The following is an 18,743-nucleotide window of genomic DNA, read 5'->3' on the forward strand; positions in this document are numbered from 1 at the left end:
TTGGGACCTAAGTCATTTAAATTGAATTCGGAAATGAACTAGCAACCAACACAACTGTTTCAGAATGGGAGTTGTATGGCCTTTAAAGGCAAATGGGCTGCTGCATTTTGAACCAGTACAAGTTTCCAAGTTGTTTTCATCTGGCTACAGATTTCTGGCAGATTTCTTTAGATGCCCCCTAGCAAAATAGCACCCTCAACGTATTGGGCATTATTTATTTATTTTCCAAAGTTATACGTCACCTTCAGGGTAAAGGCCTCCCAAGGTGGTCCACTTAAACATTTTAAACCATAAAATACAACTAAAACATCTCATTACAATTTCAAAAACTAAAAACAGCAGTTCTAGAATACAATATAACCCAGTACAGCAATCCAGATAAAACAGATTTTTAAACAACAACAACACAACAATTTAACAGTTAGGTACTCAGGCCCTCGCCTTATTAAAACAAATTGAAATAAAGAAGGTTTTAAAGCTAACACAAACAGGGCCAGACATCAGTTCCCTCAGGAGTGAATTCCACAAATATGGCGCTACCACTAAAAAGCCCATGCCCCTAGTGTTTGCCAGTCTAAGAGATCTTATTAACAGTGGCCATGTGAACAAAGCCTTTCTAATCTTTTTTATTATTATTTATTAATTTCCTTTTCTTTAGTTACAAATATACTTATACAGCTTACATAAACATCTCTCCCTCCACCCTTTTGGACTTCCCTCAACTTCCATTTCTGATTTATTAACCTCATTAGTATATTTTGCTATTTTCTACAAATATCACATTTTTCCTTTTATTACATTATCTATTCTCTATCCATAAAGTTGTGAATGTTTATTTAAATCCTACCGTCAGATCAATATTCTTTCTTTGTTTCTGCAAATATAATATAAAAAGTTCCCACTCTTTCTCAAAATCCCTATTGTCCTTTTCCTGAAGTCTGTGTTTCAGCTTTGCCAATTTCGCATAGCTCATCAGTTTTTCTTGCCATTCTTCTTTTGTTGGAATTTCTCCAGTCTTCCAATTCTGTGCTAGTAGTATTCTTGCCGCCGCCGCATACATAAATAATGTCCTTTTCTCTTTTGGCAGGTCTTGTCCTAATATACCCAGCAGGAAGGCTTCTAGTTAATTAACAAATGTTATTTTAAACATTTTTTTTAAATTCGTTGTAGATCATTTCCCAATATACCTTAACACTTTTACAATCCCACCACATATGATAAAAAGTCCCTTCAACCTATTTGCGCCTCCAACATTCCCTCTGTTCATTTTTATATATTTTGGCCAATTTCACCGGTGAGATGTACCATCTATACAGCATCTTCATGCAATTTTCCTTTAACAATATACAGTCTGTAAATTTCAGATTTACTTTCCAAAGTTTTATCCAATCATCAAATTGTATATTGTGGCCTATGTCTTGCGCCCATTTGATCATTACTGATTTCACTTCCTCATCTTTCATTTCCCATTCCAAAAGGATGTTATAGATTTTCTTTAATAATTTTGAGTTCTATTACTTCCTTTTCGAATTTAGAAACCATGTATAAAAAGCCTTTCTTATTGTCCTCTTAAAAAATATATTTTAGCTGCCTATGATGCAATCAATTTTGAAGATGTTCCTTTATTTCCTCATATTCTTTCAATTCTAGTTTCCCTTCCTATTGTACTAACAGTTCTCTATCTGTCGGCCAGTCTCCCTTTTCCCCCCAATGTTTTTAGTGATAATGCCTAGTAGGTGATAACCACCAAGGTGTTTTGGGTTCTAATAGTTCTTTATATTTGTCCCATACTTTGAACAACACTCTTCTTATTATATGATTGTGGAATCCTTTATGGATTTTTGTTTTTCCGTGCCATAGATAGGCATGCCATCCAAACCTATTGTCATGTCCTTCCAAGTCTGTTACAGTATCTCTTCTCTGTCAAGTTTGATCCAATCTTGGATCCATATTAGGGTTGCAGCTTTGTAATACAATTTTAAGTCTGGAAGTGAGAAACCACCTCTCTCACATCTGTAAGTATCTTATTTTTGATCCTCGGTTTTTCCCCATTTCAGACAAATCTTGAAATTTATTTTTGCCATTCTTTGAAGCATGCAGTCCCTGCTATTATTGGTACTGTCTGAAAAAGAAATAACATTCTTGGAAGCACTGTTCCAATTCTACAGACAGAGACTCTCACCTAAGAGATCTGCAGCAAACCTTTTTAGAACTACATTGTGTATAGCCAGGCACTACGTTACAGCCGCATCTGTTCCAATTCTACAGGCAGAGACTCTCACCTAAGAGATCTACAGCAAACCTTTTTAGAACTACGCATAAATTGGAAGCACATTCATTTTTACTGCTGCGATCCTTCCTAAATGGGATAGATTCATCCTGTTCCATATTTCAAGATTTCTTTTAACTTCTAGCCAAACTTTTACATAATTATCCTTATATATGTTAATATTTTTTGCTGTTAACCATATACCTAAATACTTTACTTTTTTGTGGGCTTCTATTCCTATCTTATCTGTTCTCTCTTTCTTTTCATGTTCTTTAAGATTTTTAAAATCTTTTAAAAATCTTACATTCTAATCTTAAGGGCCAGGAAACTTCTTTTGGGTACAGGTGGACAGAGTCCTTCAAATAACTTTGTCCTGAACTGTTTAAAGGTCAATATGAACACTTTAAACTCTCCTGGAAACTTGACAGGCAATGCATCTGCTACAGTATAAAATACAAACAACATGGTTTCTAAAAGATGTGGGGAGGGAAGCAGGTATTTACGATATAGCTCAGAGTTCTGAGAATGACGGGACACGTACTGCCTTTGCACCCTCTGAAAGATCAGCTGGGTTGTAGTTATTGCAGACTGGCAAATCTTGGCATAGATACACACTGAGCTGAAATGGTTCCAAAAAGCCAACAAAGGGATCATTGCAGGAGCAACCTGTTTCCTGAGGAAAGTGGGAAGGTACAAAATGCTCACTCTCCCTCCCCAGGGATTGAACTTGCAAAGATTCCCATAATATGATATATGTTGGTTTCATATGTGAATGTCATTTTCTTCTTTTCATGAAGTTCCCACCAAGCAGAGACACATACACACAAAGTAGGATGCCCTGTATACTTTTGCTGCATAACATCCCGGCAAAAGGCTTTTTTTAAGTCAATAGCCACCATTACCCAATAAACTTTTGCACATCTCTGGATCATAGGAAACATAGCACAAAAGATTCAAATCTTACAGAGAGAAATGCTTCTGCCAGAACAGGATTCCCTGCAGCTGTCTGTACTTAGCTTCTCATGTGGATCCTTTGGATTTTATAGTGCAGGCCCCAGACATACACAGCTTCCTGAGGGCCAGAGACACAGCTGCAGGGAAAACTGAGCTACACAATTTTATGCAAAGCCTCCTTGATGTATGTAGCCCTCCAGATCTTGGTCTCAATGTCCCATTATGCCTGACCATCGGTCATGCTGGCTGGGGATGATGGGAGTTGGAGTCCAACAATATCTGGGAAGTCACAGCTTCTCCGCCCCGTTGTATGTTTAGTCCTCACAATTTACAATGATGCATCACTACCTCCTTTGGTTAGTTATCTGCAAAAATAGCTCCCCCCCACCTTTTCCCTGAAAATAAGCTATTAAGCCGTTAGAGAAAATGTCCCCCCCTTAGTAATAGGAATATTGCTACAATAGTATTTACAGGGATAGAGAACCTGTGGCCCTCCAGATGTTGTTGGGCTCTAAGTCCCATCATGCCTGATCACTAGCCATGCTAGCTGAGGCTGATGGGAGTTGGGGTCCCATAACATCTGGAGAGCCGCAAATTCCCCATCTTTGATCACCATTTATTTTCCTTCGCAAAATCATTCTTCTCTTTCAGAACTAGTTGACTAACATCCAAGCAAATTTGTAATGTTATAATTCCTTGATATAAACGCTTCACATTACGCTTCAGCAATACACTAGTGTATTGGGTGGTTGATTCTATTATTTTATCATGTTTTGAGATAAATTGTTTTTCACCATTAGAAACTGAGATTCTCTGTGGGATCTCTTAAGCTTTGCCCGGCGATTCTGGAACCAGATCTGAAATTGTTCAAAAGAAAAAAAAGGTACGCTTGTTACAGATCAACCATCTTCATAGCATCACTTAAAGGAAAGGGCTATGTTGCAAAATGAAGCCTCAGTGTACAACCACATATTAACATAAAATATTGCCACTGTGAGAATAGGATGGTGGAACAGATGGGCCTTTGACCTGATGCGGCAGGGCTCTCCTTATGTTCTTTGAGCTATGACATACCCAATCTGGGTGCTAGATTGAAATGAACACTTTGTAGATAAAGGAGAGAAGAAAACTTGTGGAATGGCTGCATTTGGTGATTGGTTTTAGGAAATCAGACTGTCACAGTCTCTGATGCGGATCTATCCAGACTTCTAAGCTACTAGAAAGTGCTGGCTGTGGATGCTTGGTCATCCACTGCAGTCCAAAAAAGAGACCTGACTTTTAAAGCATTAAATGATGCAGTTAAAACAAAGATAAAAGTCCATCATCAGCACCTGAAGCAGAGTCAGAAAGTATTCTGAACAGCATCCAAAACAAGTTGCAACCAGGTTAGAAAATGCAAATTGTGTCTACTTACTAAGACCTAACTTCAGTCTGTTTGAAGGCAGATAAAAGAAAGTTGTTTAAAACTATGTGGAATTTTAAATCAAATGTTGGATAATAAGTCTCAGATTGCTAAACGCACTTTCATCATTTTGTAGTTATAACAAATCCTATTTTAAGTTTCTCATTCCACCTAAACAAAAGTTTGAAAAACGTACAGCACCCAATCCCATACATGTTTACTCAGAAGTAAGCCCCACTGTGTTCAATGGAGCCTACTCCCTGGCAAGCATGCTTAGAATTGTAGCCTTAGTTTTTGCTGATATAAATTCCTAATATAATCATAATTTTACATTCTCTTGCAATCCTAAGCACGCTTACTTGGGAGTAAAGATCACTGAATTCTGTATGAGTTACCTCTCACTATACAATCAAGATAGCAATCATACTTCCAAGTCTTAAATCCTGGCAACATACATGCTTTCGGGTTAAATAAAATGCATTTCTTTCATAGTAAGTTTATATTTAAGCAAATATATGTGGAGTTAGGGAGTGCAAATATATGCGGTGTCCGGTTTTCTCCCATAAAGTGCTCCAAAGGCAATCTCAAAACAGTAGGAGTCATAATCTCTGCAGTTAATTATTACAGTATTTCCAACCACTGCGAGATCTGCTAAGCAGACATACAGACATGATCACAGAAAGATTCAAATAATGCTATTCAAAAGTTACCTGGATTCTGTCTTCATCTAAATCTAATTTTTGAGCTAGTTCTTCTCTAACATCAATCCCAGGGTAAGAGTTCACTCTGAAAACATTTTCCAGTACTTCAATCTAAGGAAAATAAAGAGGAACACTATTATTTATTTATTGTCCACTGCAGCAAAAAATAAAGTTGAATCGCCTGATAAAAACTGAGCTCAAATTCTAAACTTAAGTACAAATCAACAGTAATCAACTAAGCTATTTTGAACAACACTGATGATTACATGTTAACATCTATACGTATTTTTATTCAGTAAATGAATGATTGTACAGACTTTTGTGAAACAGGCATTTCTGGATTCTTGCTAATAAATACCCTCTTACTAAACAATGCCCCAAGCAAAACATCCATTCTTAGATTTATGAATAGGTTAAATGTACTCAATCCCTACCTGGCTTCGAGTGAATGCAGTTCTTGGCCTCCTACCTCTGTACCAACTCAATTCCCTTTTGTAAGAAAGCTTTTCATTGACTGCAAAATAGTTTTCACATTTCCGAGCCCTTTCTTCTGCCTCTGGGTAGCTGATCGCATTAAACAATGGGATTGCATAGGAAATGGCAGGAAACCGTAGACAAGGGTTGCAATCCTCTCCTGCAAAGTCACAAATGCAGTGTTTTAATACCATGAAATGTTGGGTTATACGGTTCAAACCTAAGAAAGACAAAACTGAAAGATAACAACCTGATTTTTTTTCTTTACAGCTTATTTAATGGATGCACACTGCTTGTTAATTATATTTTTTAAAGCCCTGAACTCAGGTTAAAAAGTTAAGAAAACAGAAATGAAGATTTCCCTCTTACCTAAATCACTGCATTTATCCATCCATGGCCTGTGTGGCTTTGCAGCAGTTATGCCATCTTTTTTCCGCTCTAACCCCAAAATGCTTTCAATGGAAAATGAACAAGATGCCTTTTTGCTTTCCCCAAGATTGGATTTGTCCTGATGGTTGTGAGAAGTTGCATTAAGAGGACAGAGTGATTTGCTTGCCATTCTTGTACTGTCAGCCTAGGTACCAAATGCACCATAGTTCAGGTTTTTCTTTCCCAGTTCCTCCTTATAGCTTTGTTGACAAGGGGGTTGGATTCGCCACGTCATTAATTAAAATCTTTTATTAGAAAGTTTTAGCATGTCAATGAAGATTCTCCCACCAAGAGGCACGAGGAGTTAATTGTTTATTTGTTTGCAAGTAATTAGCAACTAATGGTGACACCAGGGGGGGCACCAAGAGGGACAAAAAGTGTTATCTCGTCTAACCAGAGCATCAGACTTAACTTTCTCAAAAGAACCAGCGCACAAATATAGCACTTCTCTTTTATTTGAAATCATTAATGTATAAAATCAGGTTCCTTAAAAAAAATAGCATTCTAATGGACTCCACTTACCTAAACATAACAGCATGATAGGAAACCAGTCAAGTAATAAGTAATCTCATTTAAGTGAATTTTCTTCCAATGAAATTTTAAAAATAATCTCTTAATGCTATTAGGGTAATCCTGATGAAAAAGCTTCTGTTTTTTCATATGCATATGTAATAGTGAACATGGTCAATAATATAACAATGGTGTTTGGCATAAGGCACACTGCAATGGGTTGGCAAGGTTGTCAGAGCTCAGTGTAATTGTCTTCCAAGAGCATGGATTAGTTAACAGGAATTGTTGAACTAAGTAGTTTGAAAAGGTAGAAATTTGTTTGCTTCTCCCCAGCACTTGTATTATGCTGATGTAATTTTATGCTGATATTCTAAGAGGAGCCCAACAAATACTTGTACAAAACTTTGGAGAACAATCCCGGTGAAATCAATAGCAGAGGAACCTTTTGTTTTAAAAAAGCAGGATTGTACCCTGTATGCTACTGTTGCTTGCGGGGGTGGGGGTATTTAACATTAGTCAGTCTCATAGTATACCCACTGGAATCAGTTAAGTAATTTTCCATTAATTTCAGTGGGTCTACTCCAAGTTGCAAAGTACACCTTTTTATATCAGAATCTGTTATGGATGGTGTCTTGTATGACTCCTTCTGACAACTCCTGCAGTCAAGCTGGTGCCAAACATATTGTTCTGCTTTCCGTTGGACCACATCCAAAGATGTGGTGGAGCTTCATGCACATCCTGGAGGCATGGCGCGCCACCCACAGGGGCGTGGCACCCGGAGTGGACAGGGGGGCAGCCGCGATGGCACCCCACCGGGATCACACTGCCGGGGGTGGTGTGCTCCCCCCGCACTCCTCTTCCTCTGCCAGTGACCACATCAGTGAGGCTGGGTGGGGGTCTTGTCATCTGGGTAGCCAAGGACCTCCATATACACTGCCCAACCTTGTGTCCGGGAGTTGCTTTTATGTGCTAAGTCAATTGGAATTTAGGTACAGTATCATAAATAATTAGTTTTGCTATCCTAGTTTTTATAATGAACTAAAGCAAAAACGTGGGTGGCGCTGTGGTCTAAACCACTGAGCCTAGGGATTGCCGATCGGAAGGTCGGTGGTTCGAATCCCTGCAATGGGGTGAGCTCCCGTTGCTCGGTCCCTGCTCCTGCCAACCTAGCAGTTTGAAAGCATGTCAAAGTGCAAGAAGATAAATAGGTACCACTCCAGCGGGAAGGTAAACAGCGTTTCCGTGCGTTGCTCTGGTTTCGCCAGAAGCGGCTTAGTAATGCTGGCCACATGAACTGGAAAAACTGTCTGCGGACAAAACGTCAGCTCCCTCAGCCGGTAAAGCAAGATGAACACCGCAACCCCAGAGTCGTCTGCAACTGGACTTAACTGTCAGGGGTCCTTTACCTTTTTAAAGCATATAAAAGAAGGTTTGAAGTTAAATACATTTATTAAATGCATCAGTACTGTTTGTCTTTGGGCTATTTCCCCCCCCCCCAATAAAGTATGAATGGGAAACTCAATTTCATCTCTGGCCTCCACAACCTTACTGTCAGAAAGTTCTTCCTGATGTTTTGCTGGAATCTCCTTTCTTGTAAGTTGAATCCATTGGCTTGCGTCCTACCTCCAGAGCAGGAGAAAACAAGCTTGCTCCATCTTCATTGTGACAGCTCTTTAGATATTTGAGATGGCTATCATATCTCCTCTCAGTCTCTTTTCCAAGCTAAACATACCCAACTCCTTAACCATTCTTCATAAGGCTTAGTTTCCAGACCACTGATTGTCTTGATTGCCCTCCTCTGAGCACATTCCAGCTTGTCAATATCCTTCTTAAATTGTGGCACCCAGAACTGGACATTGTATAAATAATAATAATAAAAATAATAATTGATCATTTATACCCCGCCCATCTGGATGGGTTTCCCCAGCCACTCTGGGCAGCTTCCAACAAAATATTAAAATACAATAGTCCTTCAGATATTAAAAACTTCCCTAAACAGTATTCCAGGTGTGGTCTGACCAAGGCAGAATAGAGTGGTACTATTTCTTCCTGTGATCTTAACACTATACTTCTGTTTACACAGCCTAGAATAGTATTAGTTTATTTGCTGCTGCATTACACTGTTGGCTCATGTTAAGCTTATGGTCTAAGACCTCTAAATCCTTTTAATATTTACTGTTGGAAATCCAGGTGTCTCTCATCTTAATTTGTGCAGCTGGTTCTTCCTACCTATATGTAGAGTTTTGTATTTGTCCCAATCTGTTAAAGTCATTTTGAATTCCGATTCTGTCTTCTGTGGCATTAGCTATCCCTCCCAGTTTGATGTCATCTGCATCCTCTCAATTCCTTCATCCAAGTCATTTATATAGACATTGAACAACAACAGACCCAGGACAGAACCCTGTGGCACCCCACTTGTCACTTTCCCAGGATGATAACCATTAGTGAGCACTCTGGGTTTGGTCATTTAACCAGCTGTAAATCCACCTTGCCCAGCACACATTTTGCCAGCTTCTCTGCAAGAATATAATGGAGGACTTTGTCAAAAGCCTCACTGAAATCAAGATACGCTATATCCACAGAATTCCCCCGAGTTGGGAATAACATTGTGCCATTTTGTGCCACTTTTTATTTTAAAATGAATGTTAAAATATTGCTTTTTGTTCTACAGTAGTTTGTACTGAGAAGAACATGAACATTAATAATAGCTCTATAATGCTGCCATCTAGTGTTGGCAATTTCTTGGTGTAAGCTTTGGGAGTAAGGTAAATTATATTTATTAAAAACATTAAAGTCTCTTTTATTCCTTATTCAAAAGAAATTAAAAAATGAGAGTTTAATTAATCTATGAATAATAATTATTTTGAGTTAATAATCAGTTAATATTTGCATTTATCATAGTTTGTTTTCTGAGAATGGCTTCCATGAAAGGTAAAACTAGAGAAATAAATTACTTTATTTATGGCATACTACTGAAGCCTGCTTTGCTCCTTTCAAGTTCTTTTATGCTGCCTTGGCTTAGTATGCTGACCAAACCCAGGTTTGTGGTTAAGCTCTCTCCAGACTAACCTTAGGTTACCAGATGTACCCGTTTCCCAGGATTTACAAATCAATTCCCTGGATTTACAAATCAATTCCCTGACAAAATCCTAACATTCCTATTGAAGCTGAAAAATGTCCCCGGATTCATTGGGGGGGAAAACTGGTAACCTTAGACTAACCACGAGCTGTAACCAAAGTTTGTCTGGAGACAGATTAAGCACAAGCCTGAGTTAAGAGAACACATGAAGCCAATCCTTGCTTATTTCAGCACAGGCTTGAAAAGGACCAGGGAAAAGCAAATTAGGTATGAGCTCCAACCAAGCCACACATCCGGGCTCAGCCAAAGTTTGGTTCAGTGTGATATGCACAACAGCCCAGAGAAATAAGAGCACTCTGTTCCGTACCAGATGGAAACCCAGCAATGAAATGTGGAAAAAGACAGCAAGCAATCTGCATCAGTGCAAAACATCCCATAAACATGTTCGACTTTAAAAATCCAGTACGTATACAAACTCTGCTCTTCTTTGGGAATACATTTACAAATAAAACAGTATTTGAAAGTTTATTGTAGAACCTTTGTTATCTGTTGGACTCTTGAAGTGAGCAATGCTCTCAAGGTGTAACTATCTAGCTATACTTGTTCCAATTTTGCCAGTGAACTGTCTGTATTTATCTTCCGTCTAGGCAAGCAGGCAATCATTATTATTAAATGTAAAGAGTGAATGACAGATGTAGTATGGGTAACTAATGACAGTGTCCCTTATCTTCCTAAACATGCAGTAAAAGTATTTTACTCTGGAATGGGTTAAAAAACATGGTTGCACCTTGAGAGTAAGTGCAAATGCAGCCTTATTATGTTTTCTGGTGGTAATGTAACTTCAGTACATTGGAATTTTGATTTATGCTTTATTTATTTCCTAAATTTTTAAAAAAGAAACATTGGACTATTTTGATGTACTATTTTGATGTATCTGGCAGCCCAGCCAGTGCCATCTCAGTATACATAAAAAGAGGGGGAAAGGTCAAACCAGGAAAAAACCATAATGGCCTAGGCTGCAGTTCTATACACTTACCTGGGAGTAAGAACCACTGAATTCAATACTGTAGTGCTTATTTCTGAGTAGACATTAGATTACACTGCTAGTTAATCATTTCATTAAAGGTGTTACTTTTTCTAAGTCAGTTTGTATTACACATGGTAAATATTTGATAATGCAGTAATTCTTATCATAATGACTTGGGTTTATATATACTGTATGAATGTATCCCAGTCTCTGAGCAATGACACTGCTGGGATTTCTGTGCTTACCTAGGGTTCTATTTTCTTGGAATGAAGGTCAATAGAGATTTTGGTGTCTTTAGGATATGTGGTTGCATTTACACATATATACAATTTAAGCATAAGATCAGCTCACAGCATTAACACACAAACATATCAATTCTCCATTTGGGTTCCAGGGAAGCTCCAAGCCACAGTGCTTGGGTCCAGCACAGGGCATGACATACCTGTCTCTTCAGCTTCCAGTATCATCCAAAACTTACCCACAAAAACCTGGCTACCAGTCTTCTACCTTACAAGGTGATCTTGATTCCAAGTAGGGGCAGAGTTAACCCCACTTGTCTATATGGCTAATGTAAACGGCACTATTATACTGCCTTACCAAAGGAACAGGTTCAACTGGTTTCCTCACAGAGATTCCACCCCCACATACACTGGATCACAGGTTTGAAGGGACCCATGGGTGCCATCCAGACTGACCCTGGCAAACTCACAACAGTATTCTTAAAGTGCTCAGTAGAACTTTATTTTAAAAACAGTACTAATATATGATCAATTCTTTTTGATTGGCCTCAGACACTTTTCTGTTGGCTAGGTAAGCATAATGTTGGATAAGCAGAGCACGCTTCCTCCTCCTAATGGTGCAGACAAGTTAACCAGCTGGCAGTTATTAATACTATGGACATCATTTTCAAATCCATCTGGAATTTGCAGATCCCAGGCTCTGCATGCCTCTTAACATATTTTGACCCATTCTCCTTTACTATCCAACGAATAAAATAATATTGTAAAGTAAAAAACAAACAAACCCCAAAAAGCAAAAAAATCCACATACAAACAAAAACGTGTTTTTAAAATTCCACTTAGCAACAGAGATGTGAGCTAGGCCGCAAAGCAGTAATTTTAAGAGTCGGGGCTGGAAGGGGGAAAAGGGCATCGGAAGCGGCGGCTGGGATGACACGCAACATGGCGTGCCTGTGCCATCCTTTGCCCTCGCTTCATGGAGAAGCCCCGCTGTGACCGGTGAGCTCCCAGGTGAGCCTCGCGCAGAGGGCGACCAGCAGCAATACCCAGGGGGAGGGTCTCCCTTCCACCCTCTGAGGGCCAAACGGGGTGGGGGAGGCAGCGCAGGAAGAGCCGCCAAACCCGGAGCAACAACCCCCGCATGAGAGACCAAGAGAAGAGCGAGCCTGTGGATCCGGATTAATAAATAAGAGGCCGCGCGCCTCCTCCTCCTGCTTCTTCTTCGGTTCGGAGTGGCCGCCTTCTCAGCCAATGGGAAGCAGGCGGCGCGCGGTCCGCCGCGTCTGAGGGAGGAGGCGGCAGCAGCGGCTGCCTTTGCAGCCGCGGCCCGCTGCGTGGAAGTACCGGGGCGGGATTTCCTGAGCTTCCCTGTTGTGGCTGCTCCGGGGAGGGAAAGGGGAGGTGCCAGGCGGCGGGCGAGCGGCCGGGCGAGAGCGCGAGGGTGGAGACCCGTCAGCTGGGTGCGGCGTGAGGGGGCAGCTGGGCCGGTCCGGCCTGTGGAGATCCGTCCGCCGACATGCCTGGGATAGACAAGCTGCCCATCGAGGAGACGCTGGAGGACAGCCCCCAGGTGAGGAGGGGAAGCGGCGGGAGAGACGGCGAGCTGAGGGCCCTAGGCGCCGCGAGGCGGGCGGGCGGGCTGCGGAGCCCCATCCCTCGCTGCCACCATCCCAGAATAGTAACGCTTCGCTCCCTCCCGCCTTCCTTCCTCTCTTATCTCTCCCCCCCCCCCGTCGCCGACCACCGCCTCACGAGCGACTCCATAGCGACAAGGAGCCTGTGCAAAAACTGTCCCGCCGCGGTCTGGTCTTTCCGCTTCGCCCTCTGTAGCATCTTCTCCAAGTGACACGGAGGGTTTGCTGCACCTCGCATGCAGAAGTGCTTCTGCTAAAACTGTGGGGGAAATGGTCTTCTGCGTGGGCTCAGCGTTTAGACCTGTTTGGGGACGGCCCCCTGCCCTTTTCCAAGTCGCCACGGGGCGCTTAAATGGAGTCCCAGGAAGCATAATCACGCGACTTTGACTGTCCTAGGCACAAAAATAATCAAACTCAAAAGGCCTTCTCACTCCACTCCTTTTTTTTTTTTTAGTCCTTGGCTAGTGTAGAGGAAGCACTGTCTCCTTTCTCCGTGTTTCGGCTGTTGGGGGTTAAATGGGGATGTTGCTTCTGTCGAGTATAAAATTCGGAGGGTATGTACAGGGTGGGACATAAGAGCTCTTTCAGCGTGATCGTGATTTTTATACATTATTGTATTCCCCCACCTCACTGAAGGTCTTTTTCTCAGGTCCCACGGAGTCAAGGGAGATAGTGTGGTACGGGCAGTAGAGCCCAGTGAAATCTGTTCCTGCCTTAAATTGCTGTGCAATTATTAAAATTGCTGCCTCAGTTTCCTCGCTACACCCTTACTCCTACATTTGGTGGATTTGTTTATCAGTGACTTTGAAATTGTTGCCTTACATGTAGTGTTAGCTCAATTGCCTTGTAGGGACACCTGTTCAAAGATTACGTTTAATAATGTACCATTGCCTTGTGCACATTTACTTTGAATTTTGTTCTCTTGTAAGTGTGATTGTTTTCAGGTACAGTTACCTTGCAGTCCACTCCTATACACAATTAAACATTCATTTTTAAAAACTGAAATATAACAAAATTCTTGTGAACCACATACTGTCTCAAGAAAACTTGACAGATGCTTGCCTGTTGATTCTCAAAAAAGTAAAGATGTGTAACAATATACAGCAATGCTTTGAAAACCTTGTTTCAACCACTGAGTCGGTATGTGACCAGATTGGAAAGAGATGATGATTAGCATCTTCTGTTTCTTTTGAATAATTGGCTTCATTATCTCATATGTTGCTGTGTAAGAGATGTTTTACACTTCCTGTGATCTCATCTAAACAAGCTTTCAGAGTAGTGCTTTGCAGTCTCCTGTTTATGGTCTTGGCCACAGCAATAACATTAGTGTGCAAATGTTGTACGATAGATGCAACTTTGTTAGATTGAGAGAGTTTTTATACCAAGTAAGAGATGGACTACATGTAAAATATGGAATTGATCTAGACCTAGTCTAGATATTCATTAAATCTAGAAGATACTTCTACCTCATCTACCTCATCTTAAAATCCCTTCCAGAATTATAGAAATTTAAAAAGAGGGGTTATTTAGTTAAGGGTTAGTCAACATAATGCACTCCAGATATTGTTGCACTACGTCTCCCACCATTGCTGTAGACATACTTGCTGGTGATGATGGGAGTTCTAGCACAACAATATCTGGAGGGCACAATGTTTGCTACCCCTGCTTTAGTTCATCATGCATCAATAAGATGGATGGCGATTTTCCCCTAATGATGTAAATGGGCAAGAATTAAAGTATAAAATGTTTCAAAAAAGGATTCTCTAGAGACCAGAGGCATCCAAGTTGCTGCTAGCTTGATTAACAAACAACAACTAGTTACAGATACAGTTACAGGTATCTGAAGAAGTGTGCATGCACACGAAAGCTCATACCAAGAACTAACTTAGTTGGTCTTTAAGGTGCTACTGGAAGGAAATTTTTTTGTTTAAACAACAACCAGACCTTGAAGCACAACAGATTTTAGGGGTACTATGCATAATTTCCTATATCTTAATGAAGTTGTTTTCAAACTGTGTTCTGGGGTTCCTCAAAAACTTAAGGATGCTTCATTCAGGAAATCAGCAATGTGGGCAAGTTACTAGCAGTCTCCTTGCAAAGCTGCCCCAGGGCCCATTTGAGAACTAAAAATTACTGAGGTCCACCAATCACAAAATTGTGCTGCAGGGGTTGGATAGATGCAGAAATTAGCACCATCTGCTGACAATTCCTAATATCCAAAAATCATTGTGCTTGTGGAATGACTTCATTGAGTGCAATGAACTTCTCCAAACTGGTCTGGAGGGTTGGAGGAAGCCCCAGAGCAAATTTAAGGGTCCTTCCTCCTCTGAATGAGGGAGCTGCTGCTGCTAGCATCTAGCCAACCAAAAGTCTACTGTACAATCAGGGGGTGGGTTGTAGCATTGAGGCAGGACCAGAAGTGGGCTGTAGGCCACTGTTGGTCCTTGAACCAGTTTGAGAAATGCTGCTCTACAACTCTCAGCTACAGTTTGACATATTCTAGGAATCTAGAATGTATTCTCAGTGTGATAGAGACCTGGACAGCGTTACTCTTGAATCAACTGTGCATGCTACTGATGCTTCAGTACCCTCTGCAATGTACAAGAATTCCTTTACAGAAGTTCCTCATCAAACTAGCATAAACAGATTTCCCTGAAAGTGGTAAGCTTGGGCATAACTCAGAGATCCATCATGCAAGCAGACAAAAACATTCAGCAAAGTTCTCAAGCTTGAGCATTCAACTGATAAAGTGTAAGCATAGGATTGTACTGTTGGCATCACAGGAATTTGTACCCATACAGGGTCATTTATCACAACCTCATTTTCTTATTCTAAATTCTTGTATCTGTAAAGTGTGACGTTTCATTCCCTTGCTTTGCATAGCATAAGGACTCTTCCTACAGAAAAATAATTTCTCTTCCAGAGTCCAAAGGGGCCTTTGAGAGCATATCCATTAGTACACACCCCTATATAAGATAACTGAAGTTTGTTACACGTACACTTTAACTTCACACTGACACAGCCTGTTTGAAGTCTATTAGGAAAAGTTATTTGTCTCATTTAACCAGCAATGGAAGCTCTGTTGAATTGCAGAACTGGATCAACTCTGATTTTGTCATGATGACAAATTTAAAGATTGGAGGCAACGTACACTGAACAAACTGTGGCTTACTTAAATTCACTGCTTAAGAAAAATTTGACTCATAGTGTTCCTGACTCTTATCCACAATATTACACCAGTCTAGAACATTAATAATTTTTTACACACATTATATTTTATCAGAAGCTACTGTTTTAATACGTTTACTTCCTTTTGGAGAAGAAAATATACATTCTATTAAAAATTCATTTTGACTCAACTTTTGGAGGCATGTGATTGCACATAAATTATAAAATGAATAGATAAGGCTATAATCCCAATATCTGTCAAAATTATTTTCCACTGAACTCATTTCTTGATGAACATGCATAAGATAAGGATGGAGAGATCATTTAACATGACAGTACTACAGTAATAATAATAATAATATAAATAAATAAATAAATTTATACCCCGCCCATCTGGCTGGGTTTCCCCAGCCACTATGGTTGGCTTCCAACAAAGATTACAAAATACAATAGTCCTTCAGATATTAAAAGCTTCCCTAAGCAGGGCTGCCTTCGGATGTCTCCTAAAAGTCTGGTGGTAGTTTTTTTTCTCTTTGACATCTGGTGGGAGGGTGTTCCACAGGGCGGGTGCCACTACCGAGAAGGCCCTCTGCCTGGTTCCCTGTACCTTTGCTTCTCCCAGTGAGGGAACAGCCAGAAGGCCCTTGGCGCTGGACCTCAGTGTCTGGGCAGAACAATGGGGGTGTGGAGACGCTCCTTCAGGTATAGTATTGTTACCATGTTAGGACAAAAACCACTGTACTCAAATAGCAGCATAAAGGCTGTTCTGCTACTCCAGAGGTGCAGAACAGTTCCACAAATAAAAACATAAATATTTAAAATGGTGTTTGCCCAATCAAGTAAAAATTCATATAGCTGAATAATAAAAGATGAGCTAAAAATGTAGTGTCCTTTCTGGCAGCAAAAGAACAGCAAGTTTGATGTTAGGCAAGTGTCCATGGTAAGCTGATTAGTAGTTTACAAGCACACCTAGGTAGTGTTTGTCATTCCAATTTAAATCCCAAAGTAAATAGAGATCGGTGGTGGCTCCAGTTTTAATGTCTACACTTCTAAATAGCTCATCGTCAGCAATACAAAAAGTAGGGCATACGTTATAGGTGTTGGCATTTGAAATAGATTTCATGCCGCCTTTGGAATCCATAATGATCTATGATAGACATAAGAAAAAAGCAGGCCAGTGGGGGAGAACTTGTGGCCCTCTAGATGTTGCTGGACTACAGCTATCATTCCTGACCATGGACATAGCCAAGGAGGAGCAGCGGGGCATCTGCCCCCCTAGAGCAAGTAAATCAATACAAATACTTAACTAACTGAGGTTCTGCCCCCACTAATATGAAGCCTGCCCACCAAAATAAATCCTGCCTACACCTATGTCCCTGATCATTGTTCATGTTGGCTTGAGCTGATGAGTCCAACAACACGGAGGACTGTAGCTTCCCTATTCCTGCTCCATCCCTCCCTTTTTCAAACAGCTGCTCAATGTTCTGTTGTCACCGAGTATGCACGGTTGTTAATGGGTCTGCACCATAGGGTTTAAAGTTTTTTTTGTACTTCTGCAAGCATAAAGGTTAAATAGCTGTTTTGGCTATTTAAGGGTCAGCGCTTGACTTTGGTCACATTCATCACTTCTCTACCTTTTGGCTAAGATCAAGTGACTATGATCACATTCATGTACTTAGGCACATGCCTTCCCCCAATGAATCTTGAAAACTGTAGTTTACCCTAACAGCTACAATTCCCCACACCCTCAACAAACTATAGTTCCCACAGTTGTTTGGGGGAAGAAGCTATGTGTTTTAAATGTAAAATGTGGGTGTGACCTATGAGTTTGTTAATAGTATATAGAATATAGAATAAATGATTTTATTCCTCCCCCCCCCAAAAAAGAAGAAGTAAATACAGAAGTTTATGCTCTTTGAAACTTGAAATTTATGGGACATCTTAAATTGAACCAGAAGCTGTAAAATTAGTTTTTCCCTCTCTCCCCCTGTGTGTGTGTGTGTGTGTGTGTGTGTGTGTGTATTACATAGACCAGAAGCTATATATTCCAGTACAGTGGTACCTCTAGTTACGAACTTAATTCGTTCTGGAGGTCCATTCTTAACCTGAAACTGTTCTTAGAGGCGTGCTTTCGCTAATGGGGCCTCTTGCTGCCCCTGTGCCGCCGGCACACGATTTCCGTTCTCATCCTGGGGCAAAGTTCTCAACCTCAGGTAACTCTTCCAGGTTAACGGAGTTTGTAACCTGAAGCGTTTGTAACCTGAGGCGTTTGTACTTGGTCTTCAATAGCAGCTAGGTCGATGGAAAGCTCACAAGGAGGACATGCTGGAAATGGCTGTGCCTATTGTTTGTCATCAGGTTCCCCTAACTGGAAGCATAAGCTGTCTTCAAATACATGAGTCCAAGTTCTTGTTATTACAGCATGTAGCCATCGATGAACCTATTATCCATAATTCTAGATTCAGGTAGGTAGCTGTGTTGGTCTGACGCAGTCAAAATATATATAAAAAGTTTGTCCAGTAGCACCTTAGAGACCAACTAAATTTGTTCTTGGTATAAGCTTTCGTGTTCATGCACACTTCTTCAGATAGGATATCTGTATCTGAAGAAGTATATCTGAAGAAGTGTGGTAGTGTCTTAGGAGGTGCTTTCTGCTTCATGACTGCTAGACGATTTTCAAAAGCCTAGTAGCAATACATTTTATTCCAATATGTTTTGAGTCACTGGAAACTAAAATCATCTATCATTTGCCCAATAATAAATGCTGGAAATGTAATGAGACTGAAGGAACCTTTTATCACCTTTGGTGGACCTGCCCGAAGATTAAAGTCTTCTGGGAAATGATCTATAATGAAAT

At 40.5% G+C, this 18,743-nt stretch overlaps 2 protein-coding genes across 5 annotated transcripts in view; one reads left to right on the forward strand and one right to left on the reverse strand.

Annotated features, from left to right (window-relative positions):
* Positions 1-203: 203 nt before the first annotated feature.
* On the reverse strand, positions 204-10,470 carry HESX1 (HESX homeobox 1). Of its 4 annotated transcripts, XM_081900010.1 has the most exons (6): positions 7,952-10,470; positions 6,170-6,308; positions 5,761-5,960; positions 5,336-5,437; positions 4,018-4,080; positions 204-2,122 (listed from the first exon to the last, which is right to left on the reverse strand). In XM_081900010.1, the coding sequence occupies exons 2-6, from the start codon at positions 6,189-6,191 to the stop codon at positions 2,072-2,074; spliced, it is 438 nt and encodes a 145-aa protein (XP_081756136.1). In that variant the 5' UTR covers positions 6,192-6,308; positions 7,952-10,470; the 3' UTR covers positions 204-2,071. The 4 variants fall into 4 exon arrangements, with proteins under 4 accessions (XP_081756136.1, XP_081756135.1, XP_081756133.1 ...); XM_081900009.1 differs by lacking the exon at positions 6,170-6,308; XM_081900007.1 differs by lacking the exon at positions 7,952-10,470 and having other exon boundaries at positions 6,170-7,444.
* Positions 10,471-12,186: 1,716 nt separating this feature from the next.
* APPL1 (adaptor protein, phosphotyrosine interacting with PH domain and leucine zipper 1) overlaps positions 12,187-18,743 on the forward strand; it is a 31,508-nt gene continuing 24,951 nt past the window's right edge. The window contains exon 1 of the mRNA XM_081899995.1: positions 12,187-12,654. Coding sequence (XP_081756121.1) covers positions 12,601-12,654 — 54 coding nt within the window. The 5' untranslated portion in view covers positions 12,187-12,600. The remainder of the gene's footprint in view (positions 12,655-18,743) is intronic.

This window comes from Podarcis melisellensis, assembly GCF_964234715.1.
Source record: "Podarcis melisellensis genome assembly, chromosome: 2".
Lineage (NCBI taxonomy): Eukaryota > Metazoa > Chordata > Lepidosauria > Squamata > Lacertidae > Podarcis > Podarcis melisellensis.

What these genes read in the sequence shown, in the direction of transcription:
- HESX1 (XM_081900007.1), bottom strand. Translation starts at nt 6,359, where the DNA reads ATGGCAAGCAAATCACTCTGTCCTCTTAATGCAACTTCTCACAACCAT. An exon ending in CTGCATTCACTCGAAGCCAG is followed by an intron (nt 5,438 to 5,760) that starts GTAGGGATTGAG and finishes TATTTTCCTTAG; the next exon opens with ATTGAAGTACTGGAAAATGT. An exon ending in GAGAATCTCAGTTTCTAATG is followed by an intron (nt 2,123 to 4,017) that starts GTGAAAAACAAT and finishes TTTCTTTTTCAG; the next exon opens with ACAGTACCAATAATAGCAGG.